Source organism: Triturus cristatus, chromosome 3_2 (genome assembly GCF_964204655.1).
Source record: "Triturus cristatus chromosome 3_2, aTriCri1.1, whole genome shotgun sequence".
NCBI classification, from domain to species: Eukaryota; Metazoa; Chordata; class Amphibia; order Caudata; family Salamandridae; genus Triturus; species Triturus cristatus.
Genome location: NC_140584.1, coordinates 204,627,613 through 204,640,866, shown reverse-complemented (window position 1 = coordinate 204,640,866; position 13,254 = coordinate 204,627,613). Strand labels below are relative to the sequence as shown.

Sequence of the window (13,254 nt, the reverse complement as noted above, 5' to 3'; positions counted from 1 at the left end):
ACATTTGTTTATTTAATACATATACATGTTAAATAATTTTTTGTATTAACAGTTTTAATATTTTTCTACATTCATGGTTACTCATATATGTGTTTTAAGTAAAGTATTTTCCCTACTCTTACTTAGACTGCAGTAGGAATAGTAAATGTAGCCTCTTTGGAGTTCAACACTTTACCTACTGTGAGTGGGAATGGTAGATGTCACCCCTCTGAAATCCAACACTTTCCCTACTATTGCAAAGACTGGACAGTATATTTCACTCCTCCAAAATCCAATGGTTTCCCCACTGCTGAGCTGTTTGGAGTGGGAATAGTAAATGTAACCCTGCCAATGCCCAACACTTTCCCTACTGGTGTGTAGGCTGGAGCAGGAATAGTAAATTTCACCACTTCGACGTCCAACACTTTTCCTACTGTTGCACATTCCCTATTATTGAGGTGATTGGAGTATAAATAGTAAATCTAACCCCTATGAAGTCCAACACTTTCCCAACTGTTGCATAAACTAGAGTGGGAATAGTACATTTAATATATTTTAAATATTCTTAGACTCAAATAGTTTTTATAAGATTGGTTAAATAGGTTTTATAGCACTAATTGTTTTATTTTTTATATTATTTGTTTTTATGTTGACATTTTGGTTTAATGTTTATAGTATTTTTGGTAAATGTGTTTGGATTTTTACTTTTTATATATTTTATTTATGGTCTACATTATTTTAATGTATTTTTCTTATTCAATTGTTCACCATTTTTATGGTTTAATTGTGTATGTTATACACATAAATACACTTATTACTATGAATACGCTTTTCATATTAATAAATATATATTTTATTTAAATATATAATGTAAACAAGAACATTGGAACGTTGGCAGCTCCACTGAAAACAATGGAGTTCTCCGGGCTGCTTCTAATGGCTGAGAGAAGCCCGGAGCTCCAACATTCCTAAGTTGTTGTTCACAGCTGTTCCTGTGGACAAAGGCTTCACTGGGCCCGAGGAGCCACGAGGCCTTTGTTTTATTTGTTATAACCTTCTGCCCTCTAGTGGTGTACTGTTCTAATAGCCTTACAGCACTCCGTAGCTGGGCTATCCCGGCATTTTAGTCCCGCTCTCTTGTTGAAAGGCCCTCACCAAAGCAGGTCTTTAATGGGCAGTACAGCCCACTACAGTGGGATTTAAGGCTATAATAAATATTTTCATTAATGATATTATATATTTTCACATATATTCATAGTAATACATTTAAAATATAAAACAATTAATACAATCTAAAATAAAAATATATGTATTTATATTCACTGAAAAAACCATAGGTTTCAGGGACGTTATAGTTAGCTGGACATTTCACTCTTACAAAACCATACCAAACAGTTATAACTGCTGATGACGTCACATATTACATCAATCATGACATGGTCAGTGACACCACTGATGACATCTCAAATGCCATCACTGATGACATCATCCAGTGACTGTGTTTCTGTAAAGTTTAAATATGTAAAGTTTAAAATATGTTTTATATTTATATATATATGCCAAGGTGTATTGAAGAATGAGAATGAGTGGGTGTATAAGTGTTTGAATGGATGATTTAGTAAGTGCATGACTGATACAGACATTTACATACGTTTAATTACTCACTTAGACAGTCTGTCTGTTGGTGTGTAAGCAGTTGCATAGGTTAGTGAGTAGCTAAATGACTGTCCATACGAGTTGATTGGTTGTCTGAGTACCTGTGTGGGTGCCAGAGTGTCTATGAGGGTGGGTGGGGGGGGTGTGTGACTCCATGCATGGATATACAAGTGGGTGATTCAGTGGGTGTATGGGCTGAAGAGTACATCTGCGAAGAGCGGTATGGATGGGTGAGTGTGTATGGTTGTGTTTTTGAGTGAATGGATGTCTCAGTGGTACATGTGTGAGTAACTACATATCTGAAAAGCAGTATATGTGAGTGACGGAGTAGATAAATGAACTATATGTGAGAGTGAGTGATTGTGAGAGTGGCTGTATGGATGAGTGTGTGGTTGTAACAGTGATTGTGTCAGAGAGTAAGTATGTGTTTATGTCTGTAAGTGAGCTTGTTTTTGAATAACCGTATAGGTGTGTGAATGAAAGTGTGATTGATCTTTTGCATGACTGACTAGGTGTGTGAGTACTGCTATGGATGAGTGGCGGTGTGTGGGTGTCTGTATAGGTGTATGAGTACATGCGACAGTGCTGTATTAATGAGTGACACAACAAACAATTGATGGACGGAATGCTGACAATGCAGACATTCTCCCCCAGTCAAGAGATCTGGGTTAAATCCATCGTTCTTTTGCCCACTACACCACCCCAGTTTAGACATGGGCATATGCAAATCAGTCTTGACCCTGTGCCTCATGGGAACAGTCCAGCCCGAACTGCCAAGCCATGTCTTCCCTGGACCGGAATCAAGCATCCTAGGACCGGTTTCTGGCTATCAGCCGTCATCAGCCAGGATAGCTTGACTCCAGTGGCGTAGTGAGCACGGGTCCCACGTCTGGGAATACCCATCCCACTTGGGGCGAAAAGCGTTACAACAAACCCGTGCTCACTACGCCACTGGAGTCAAGCTATCCTGGCTGATGACGGCTGATAGCCAGAAACCGGTCCTAGGATGCTTTATTCCGGTCCAGGGAAGACATGGCTTGGCAGTTCGGACTGGACTGTTCCCATGAGGCACAGGGTCAAGACTGATTTGCATATGGCCATGTCTGAACTGGGGTGGCGTAGTGGGCAAAAGAACGATGGATTTAACCCAGATCTCTTGACTGGGGGAGAATGTCTGCATTGTCAGCATTCCGTCCATCATTTGTTTGTTGTAACGCTTTTCGCCCTAAGTGGGAAGGGTATTCCCAGACGTGGGACCCGTGCTCACTACGCCACTGGAGTCAAGCTATCCTGGCTGATGACGGCTGACAGCCAGAAACCGGTCCTAGGATGCTTTATTCCGGTCCAGGGAAGACATGGCTTGGCAGTTCGGACTGGACTGTTCCCATGAGGCACAGGGTCAAGACTGATTTGCATATGGCCATGTCTGAACTGGGGTGGCGTAGTGGGCAAAAGAACGATGGATTTAACCCAGATCTCTTGACTGGGGGAGAATGTCTGCATTGTCAGCATTCCGTCCATCATTTGTTTGTTGTAACGCTTTTCGCCCTAAGTGGGAAGGGTATTCCCAGACGTGGGACCCGTGCTCACTACGCCACTGGAGTCAAGCTATCCTGGCTGATGACGGCTGACAGCCAGAAACCGGTCCTAGGATGCTTTATTCCGGTCCAGGGAAGACATGGCTTGGCAGTTCGGACTGGACTGTTCCCATGAGGCACAGGGTCAAGACTGATTTGCATATGGCCATGTCTGAACTGGGGTGGCGTAGTGGGCAAAAGAACGATGGATTTAACCCAGATCTCTTGACTGGGGGAGAATGTCTGCATTGTCAGCATTCCGTCCATCATTTGTTTGTTGTAACGCTTTTCGCCCTAAGTGGGAAGGGTATTCCCAGACGTGGGACCCGTGCTCACTACGCCACTGGAGTCAAGCTATCCTGGCTGATGACGGCTGATAGCCAGAAACCGGTCCTAGGATGCTTTATTCCGGTCCAGGGAAGACATGGCTTGGCAGTTCGGACTGGACTGTTCCCATGAGGCACAGGGTCAAGACTGATTTGCATATGGCCATGTCTGAACTGGGGTGGCGTAGTGGGCAAAAGAACGATGGATTTAACCCAGATCTCTTGACTGGGGGAGAATGTCTGCATTGTCAGCATTCCGTCCATCATTTGTTTGTTGTAGTATTAATGAGTGACTGCATGTATGAGTGACTGTATGGGTAAATGAGTGGATGTGTGTGAAGACCTAGGAATCAGCGAGTGGGTATGTAGTAACTGGTATTGGTGTGTCTATGGTTTCGGAAATGGTAGTCTGTATTGTAGAGTAGGTGTATGAGAGGTTATATTGGGGTGTGAGGAGGTGCTTCAGATTATCACGTGGATGATGTCGTCAGTGATGTCATTTGAGATGTCATCAGTGATGCCACTGACTATGTCATGAATGATGTAATATGTGACGTCAACAGCAGTGCATGGCGGGGGCGCGAGTTATAGTTAGCTGAACTAACTATAACGGTGGAATTTCTATGGTTTTGTAAGAGTGAAATGTCCAGCTAACTAGAACATCCCTGAAACCTATGGTTTTTTCAGTGAATTTCAATGTTTTTTTAAATGCTGATTTCTAACTATGACATCCCTATTAAGTCTCATTGAATCCTGAAGGTCCCTTGTGGCCAAGTAGCCCACCAGGTACATTCAGTAAGCGCCACAGACCTGCGTTTCAAAGAGGTGTTCTGAGGCCACGCCCCTTTTTACACCACGCTGCAAACGCGGCTTCTGGCATACTGCTGCTCAGAGGATGAAGTCCACTTATGTCTTGAGGTCCTCAGGACACAAGAGGACCTCATCGCCCCACCAGCAGTGCACCAGAAGCCCAGTTTGCAGAGTGGTGTAAAAAGGGGCGTGGCCTCGGAGCACCTCTCTGTAACGCACCCCTGTGGCGTTTACAAGAGGTACCTGGTGGACTAGTTGGTCCCCAGGGACCCTCAGGATTGAAGTGGAATTAATTCCCCAACTTAAAATGCGCCACAGGGCGCGTTTGCACTGTGGTGCAGGGAGGGGTGCCTGATGTGACAAGTGTGCAAACGCACCCTGTGGCACGTTTTAAGTTGGGTGATTAAGTCTCCTTGAATCCTGAGGGCCAACTAGCCCATCAGCTACCTCCAGTAAGCGCCACAGAGCTGCGTTGCAGAGTGGTGTAAAAAGGGGGTGTGGCCTTGGACCACCACTCTGCATTGCAGCTCCCTGGAGGTACCTCGTGGGCTAGTTGGCCCCCAAGGACCCTTAGGATTGAAAGGGACTTAATCCTCCAACGTAAAACGCGCCACAGGGAACGTTTGCACACTTGTCAAATCAGGCCAGCCCCCTCCCTGCACCACTGTGAAAACACGTCCCCTGGTGCGTTGTAAATTTGGGGATTAAATCCCCTGGAGTCCCGAGGGTCCCTGGGGTCCAACTAGCCTACCAGGTACCTCCAGTAAGAGCCACAGACCTGCGCTGCAGAGAGGTGTGAAAAGGGGTGTGGCATTGGACCACCTCACTGCAAGGCAGCTTTGCATACTGGAGGTACCTGGTGGGCTAGTTGGCCCCCAGGGACCCCCAGTATTGAAGGTGAATTAATGCCCCAACTTAAAACACGCCAACTTAAAACGTTTGCAGAGCAATGCTGGGAGGGGGTGGGGCCTCCAGTAGGATGCCGGTCTTTTTTTTTTTTTTTTTATTATTTATTTTTTAGAAGGGGGCTGTGTGGCCCCCCTTTTTGCTTTTTTTGGGTCCTGGGGACCCCATCCCCCAGGGCCTCACCCCTTTTTAAAAAAAAACAAACAAAAAAAAACAAAACTCATGAACGGGAAGGGGGCAGCGTGGGCCCCCCTCCCGTGGCCAATTCCAGCCCCGGGGACCCCATCCCCCGGGGCATGGCCACATTTATTTTTTATGGAGGGGGGCTGACTGTCCCCCCTCCTGACGCCTCTATTGGCTCCGGGGACCCCATCCCCCAGGGACGGCCTTTATTTTTAAAAAAAATTCGGGGGAGGGGGGCCGCGTGGCCCCCCTCCTCAGGCCAATTAAGGCCCCTGGGACCCCATCCCCCGGGGCCGGCCTGCCTTTTTTTAGGGGAGGAGGGCCGCGTGGCACCCTTCCCAGGCCACTTCTGGCCCCAGGGACCCCATCCCCCGGGGCCGGCCCTATTTATAGTGGACTGTGGGGGGGCCCCAATTCCCCCACGGTCCCGCTGGCTCCCCGCCTCCAGCAGGAGCCGGCATTGCTTTTCCACAAGGGGAGCTGCTAACATGCAGCTCCCCTTGTGGAAAAGCAATCTGGTTAGGATTTTGAAAGCGAGAGCAGGAAACCAAACCCAAACCAGTGTTTGCTATGACAGGGCGGGAGCTGCATGGCTCCCGCCCTGCCATAGCAAACAGCAGTGTCCCGGGGGTGGGCATCCCGGGACCCCGCATGAGCCGGCCCTGAGGGGTGGCGGTCCCCAGGGCCATGAAGGCCTCCAGGAGGGGGGGGGGGCACGCGGCCCCCCTCCCACCTAGTACACAGCACCAGGGAGGTGGTGGACCCCCGCATATGCATATTAGTGCCCCAGGCGTGTAGGGGGCTCGAGCCCCCCCACACAGGTTTATTTATTTTGTTAAAAAAGCCCCAGGCGGGGCGGTTCCCGGGGGATGCGGGGTCCCCCGCATATACTTCTTGGCAATGTCCCTGGGACCTGGCCCACCCGGGGGCCTCAATTAAATGAAGCGCGGGATCCCGCGCTTCATTTAAAAAAAAAATAATAATTCTGTGGGATTCGCGACCCCAGCGTGAAGTTTGCCGTCATTTTTAAAAAAACAAATGCTTTTTTTGGCCCTGGGGGTCCTTGTGGGACCCCCTGAGCAGGCCTAGGGGGTCAGGATGTTTCTACCCTGCCCCCTTTTCTTGTTCTTAAACATTTTTTTCACTGTTTTCTTGTGACTCGGTTCTACCGAGTCACAAGATGGCTGCCAACCCTTCCTGCTTTGGAGTGTTGACAGCCAATTAGAATAATGCTCGTGGTCGGGACGGTTCGCGAATCCACCGCGGCCATAGATATTGAAAATTTTATTTTTTGAATCTCTCAGCAACTACTGAACGGATTTACACCATTTTAAAAAAATGTCGCTTTGTGAATCAAACACTACCTTTTTGCAAAATTTGGGGTAATTCCGTTCAGCAGTTCGGGCTGTAGCCGGTCTCAAAATTGCCTATGGAAATGAACACACTAAAAACGCGTTATGGGACCCCCCTTTTTGCTCAGCCCCCGCTTGATGAATCACCCCCAAACTTTCAGGATAGGAGCTGACCTGGATAGACTTGGAGAATTTCGCGAAGATTCGTCAAACAACGCCAAAGTTATTAGCAAATCAAAAAATGCCTTTCCTATGGAAACTAGGTTCTAACTATAACTACCTACTGGCGACCACCAGTAGGTAACATAGTCACACATACATACAAACAAACTTGCACAAACACATGTGTGTGTGTATACAAATATATATTTATATTGTAATAAATATTAATGGAATATATTTAATTTACATTATATTAAATGTATTTATTAAAATATTTTACGTTTAACTACTTTAAAATCTATTGATATTTAAGATAAATGGTTTTTTTTATTTTTGGGACATATTCGTGTCAACGATCCCCCCCCGCTATTTTTGTACTTACCATTATAAGTACAGGAGCACGATATTGTGGTAAACGATATATTTGACACAATATTTTGGTCATTGATATTGTGTCCAGTAAGTGTCCAATGGAACAAGTCCACCCCCATGTCTGGCAAAGACTGTTAATCTTGTGTTCGAAGACTAAAATGGTACATAGAAAGCTATTCGCTTTGCTACCTAGCAGAGAAAGGCTCTTCCCGAGCAGGAACGTGTTGTTCAAATGCCACTGCTAGTCTTACATTAAAAAGTCCCGAATATTCACAACATTTTTCACACGCCATTTTGCAGAATTTTGATTTAAAAATGTGGAGGGTTTTTAGCCACCCACCCTGTTCATAAGGTCAATGTGATGCGCTAATATAGAATATGAAGTAGTTAGGATTTGAAGCTAAGAACTGTAAAGCAAAACAGAAAAGGCCATATCAAAAAGTCATTTCAAACAGGGTAATTATTAGAGCAAGCAAAATTCTGTTTTATTTTGATTTTATAACCTCCCTTTTTGGTTGCGGAGCCCCCGTTACTAAATATCAAAATGATAAAACTGGGGTAAAGGTAATTACATATACATTAGCTTCATACCAGTTCACTTGCAAGCGTCAGAACGCCAGAAAGGTAATCTTCGATGTCAAGGTGAAATCCTTTTTCCCGGTTACACTCAACTGGAATAACAAAAGCACATACAACACAATCAGTATTTAACATCTACGGACACTATGCCAACAAAAAACATGCTCTACGGTATGCTGAATAGAAAGTGTAAGAACAGCAACTTTTTTAGATGGTAGTACCACAATAATGTGAAATCTCATTTAAAAGGCAAGCGGAATAAACTCGGGCCACAGACTGGCCAAGGTTTAAGTTCCACAATCCTGGGAACAGTAAAGGAAGTGCTAGGAAATAAATCACTAAAACAGATTAATGCTGACAGTCAGATAGGAATATCGGCTTCAGTGAGCAGTAAAGCTATGCACATAGATAAACTTGGCAATGAAGAATGATAATGTACAAAACTAAACAATAACTTTACAGAAGATTTACATTATTACTCTTAACACTATTAATGCAGATAGGTTTCTCCTGTTTATTGGAAACAGTGCAAGACATATTCTAATTCCCGAGTGGATCCACTAATGAAATGTGAAGTTAGGTCTGATGACTAGCAACAACTTTGCAAGTACTTAGTGCTGTTGTGCCAACAGTGTAAATGACAGGGTCCACCCAGTAGCGAGGAGACACCTCAAGGGAGCAATCAAAGACACAATGACTTCTGTGTGCCTACTAATGACAAGGTGCTGTAATAGCTGTTATTGGCCCTCTTGAAGCTCTGAACCTGGTGGACAAATGGAAGGCCAGCAGATAACGAACCATGTCGCTGTAACTTACAAGAACAAGTTGCATATCCTTGACCTTATAACATCTGAATTCTACAACAAAGGGCTAAAAAGAGTACCGATTAGATGATACTCATTTTTTATCCCTTGTACACACTATAATCATTTTTTATCCCTTGTACAAACTATAAACCATTAATATGTTAGGACCTTGTAAGGACAAGGTTAACATGTTTCATTGCACTGCAGTTGTGCTAATTTTATCAAGACAGGAGGATCCCCTCTGTTGCTCCCATGAGATGTCTCCTCGCAACTGGGTGAATCTTTTCTATTATTTACACAGTGGTACTAAAAGCTGCTAATGATTGTGTATCTAATTTTGCAATTCATTAGTGAATCCTCTCAGGAACAATGATATATCTTACATTGTTTCCAATAAACATGAGAAAAATCTATGGGGATTACCAGATGACGCCATGTCACTGGGAAAGTCTTTCCTTACTCGGTGATTCCTTTGACAGACTTGATTTAAGGTGTGTAAATCCAGCTTTCTGTAGAAATGAACCTAGATTACAATTCTCAGAATTCAACAATATAATCAATTAAAGTCGAACACTGGAAACTAGAGCCCTGATTACGATACCGGTTGGACGTGTGTCAGACCGTCATCATCTCGGAATCGAAACCGACAGACTAGTAGTCGGCGGTTCCATCCGACAAAGTAGGATGCGACTGCCTACAAGGTGATTGGAAAAAAATTAATTTTTCCATTGCGGCTTGTGCTGCTGCCAGAAAATGGCTGCAGCACAAGCAGCATTGGAAAAGGAATATGCTACTTACCAGTATGCATCTGTTCTTGGCATGTAGAGCTGCAGAGTTGTACACTTAGCATAGATCGCCATCTGGTGTTGGGCCCGGATGTTTGCAGTTTGTTTTTGTTCTTTGGACAGTCTTTGGAAGTCACGAGTTTGGTGACTCCTCCTTCGGTCCGTACTGCGCATGGGCTTCGGCTCCATCCTCAGATTGTTTTTCGCCAACAGGGAAATGATGGAGCGTAGTAATAACAGTGAGAAACCCATGTGTGTTGTATCTAAATAAGATGTACTGGAACGGATACAGGTAGCCGGGGAGGTGGGTGGGCGTGTACAACTCTGCAGCTCTACATGCCAAGAACAGATGCATACTGGTAAGTAGCATATTCCGTTCGAGGCATATGAGCTGCAGATTGTACACTTAGCATAGATTATATAGCAGTACCCAACCTAGCGGCGACCACCGGTATCCGTTGCAGTGGTTTGAAAAAGTGTCTTTAGTACAGCCTGGCCCACCCTAGCTTGCTGCTTGGAATGCACATCTACACAGTAATGTTTTGTGAAGGTGTGCGGTGTAGACCATGTGGCTGCTTTGCAGATGTCATCTAAGGGTATATTCCCTAGAAAAGCCATAGAAGCCCCTAACTTTCTTGTAGAGTGGGCTTTAGGCGGAACAGATAATGTTCTTTTTGCCTTTTGATAGCAAATTTGTATGCACTTTACAATCCACCTAGCTATCCCTGATTTAGAAATGGGGTTGCCTTTATGTGGAGGAGAGAAGGAAACGAACAATTGTTTAGTCTTCCTGAAGGGTTGCATTCTTTGTATGTAGTATAGCAAAGCCCTTTTCACATCGAGTGTGTGTAAGGCCCTTTCTGCAACAGATTGAGGTTGCAAGAAGAAGACAGGTAATTCCACCGATTGATTGAGATGGAAGGGGGAAATGACCTTGGGCAGAAACTTCGGATTTGTGCGAAGTATGACCTTGCTGTGATGTATTTGTATGAAGGGTTCCTGTATAGTGAACGCTTGTATTTCACCAACCCTTCTAAGGGAAGTGATAGCTACGAGAAAAGCTGTTTTCCAGGTGAGAAACTGTAGCTCACATTTATGCATTGGTTCGAAGGGCGGACCCATTAGTCGTGTAAGAACTAAATTTAGATTCCATACAGGGGAAGGTGGTGCCCTGAGAGGAATTACTCGTTTAAGGCCTTCCATAAAGGCTTTAATAGCGGGCACTCTGAAGAGTGATAAATGCTGTCTGTTTTGTAGATAAGCAGCGATCGCTGCTAGGTGTAGGCGTATGGATGAATATGCCAGGTTACACCTGTGAAGATGGAGCAGATAGCATATAATGTGCTGTATGGATGCATCTAAAGGGTTGATTGTATTGTTACGGCAGTAAATTACAAATCTTTTCCACTTTGCGGCATAGCATGCTCTAGTGGTAGGACGTCTGGCTTCCATGATGATGTTCATGCAATCAGGGGGAAGGTTAAGGTATCCGAATTCTAAGATTTCAGGAGCCAGATCGCCAGGTTGAGCTGAGCTGGGTCCGGGTGCCTGATTTCTCCATGGTTCTGGGTTAGGAGGCATGGGGATAGGTGCAGTTTTTGATGTGGTACCACTGACAGTTGTAGTAGCGTGGTGTACCACGGCTGCCTGGCCCACGTCGGAGCTACTAGAATGAGTGTGAGGGAGTGTTGTTGTAGCTTCCTTACCACTAATGGAATTAGTGGGAGAGGTGGAAAGGCGTATGCAAATCTGCCTGACCAGTTCATCCATATCGCATTGCCCTTGGACAATGGGTGTGGGTATCTGGCGGCGAAGCTTGGGCATTTTTTGTTTTCGTGGGTGCCGAAGAGGTCTATCTGAGGATGCCCCCACTGTTGGAAGAATGGCTGAAGAACTTGTGGATGCAGTTCCCATTCGTGTAGTTGTTGCGTTTGTCTGCTGAGCAGATCTGCCATGGTGTTTTGTACGCCTGGAACGTGCTGTGCCAGGAGAAAGATGTTTTGGGGAATTGCCCATCTCCATATGCTCTGGGCTAAGCGGGAGAGCTGGGGAGAGTGTGTCCCCCCCTGTTTTTGGATATAATACATTGCAGTCATGTTGTCTGTGCGAATGAGGACTGCTTTGCCCGAAATCTGTTTTTGGAAAGATTTTAGGGCTAGAAAGATCGCCAAGAGCTCCAGATGGTTGATGTGGAGCAATTTTTGCTGTGGCGTCCATAGACCTTGCATTGTGAGGTGTAGGAGGTGCGCTCCCCAGCCGGAGAGCGATGCGTCCGCTGTTAGAATCACCTGAGGAACCGGGTCCAGTAACGGCCGCCCTTTGGAAAGGTTTGTGGTGTTCCACCACTGCAGAGAGTGATGTGTGCGGCCGTCCACCAACACCAGATCCGTCAGCTGACCCTGGGCCTGGTTCCACTGTTGTGCTAGGCACTCTTGAAGTGGACGCATGTGGAGTCTTGCATGGGGCACTATGAAGATGCAAGACGCCATCATTCCTATGAGCTTCATAAACACTCTTGCTGGAAGAGAGTGTTGGGGAAGGAAGGTTTTGCGTAAGGCTTGAATGCTTGTGATTCTGGCTGAGTTTGGATAGGCAATACCTTTGGAGGTGTCTATAGTGGCCCCGAGATATTGCTTTGTGTGAGATGGTATGAGGTGGGACTTTTGGTAGTTCACCGTGAAGCCTAGCTGGTGGAGCAGTTGGATGGTGCGGTTTGTATGTTGCACACATTGGTGGTAGGACGCGGCTTTTATCAGCCAGTCGTCTAAGTAAGGGAAGACGTGAATATGTTGACGTCTGAGGTGTGCTGCTACTACCGCTAGGCATTTGGTAAACACCCGTGGTGCGGTGGTGACCCCGAAGGGGAGAACCGTGAATTGGTAATGTTGCCCGTCCACCACGAACCTGAGGTATTTCCTGTGAGAGGGGTGTATTGGAATGTGAAAGTATGCGTCTTTCAGATCCAAGGTTGTGAGAAAGTCTCCCTGACATAGGAGCGGGAGGACTTGTTGTAGGGTGACCATGTGGAAATGGTCTGAATGTATGTAGGCATTTAGAGGCCGGAGGTCCAGAATGGGCCTGAGGGTCCCGTCTTTCTTTGGTATTAAGAAATATAGGGAGTAGACCCCTAGATTTTGCTGATTGACAGGGACCTGCTCTATAGCGTGTTTTTGGAGGAGGGAGAGTACCTCCTGTTTGAGCAGTGTGGAATGTTCTTGAGACATTGGACGGTGCCTTGGTGGGATATTGGGTGGGGTAGATGTTAGCTCGAGACAGTACCCTGACCGAATGATTTGGGTCACCCATTTGTCCGATGTTATGGACTCCCATGCGTGGATAAAGTTTTGTAGTCTGCCCCCGATCGGAGTGGGATGGTCTGGGGGGAGCGGAGGGAAGTCATTGTGTGGGCGGGGTGGCAGAACGGGTGGTGTTAGTTTTGCCCCTGCCCTTATTGTTGTTGCCTCTGTAACCACCCCTTTGGTTGCCCTTTGAAAAGGTATTTTGAGGAGGGGACTTGTAGGAGGTAGAGGCGCTATCGGTGGAGAAGCCTCTGCCTGTGCCATGAAAGGAGGAGCGTCGAAAGGAACGTTTAGAGGCTTGTGTTTGGAGTGCCCCCATAGACTTTGCTGTGTCTGTGTCCTTTTTCATCTTTTCCAACGCTTCGTCTACCTTTGGCCCAAAGAGAGTTTGTTGGTCAAAGGGGTGATTGAGTATGGACGCCTGGACTTCAGGCTTGAACCCTGAGATCCTGAGCCAGGCAT

At 45.9% G+C, this 13,254-nt stretch overlaps 1 protein-coding gene across 2 annotated transcripts in view; it reads right to left on the bottom strand.

Annotated features, from left to right (window-relative positions):
• The window catches only part of TSN (translin), a 61,919-nt gene that overhangs the window by 16,076 nt on the left and 32,589 nt on the right, over positions 1-13,254 (bottom strand). For both annotated transcript variants that reach the window (XM_085647514.1, XM_085647515.1), the window contains one exon: positions 7,915-7,994. In XM_085647514.1, the coding sequence (XP_085503640.1) occupies positions 7,915-7,994 (80 nt within the window). The remainder of the gene's footprint in view (positions 1-7,914; positions 7,995-13,254) is intronic.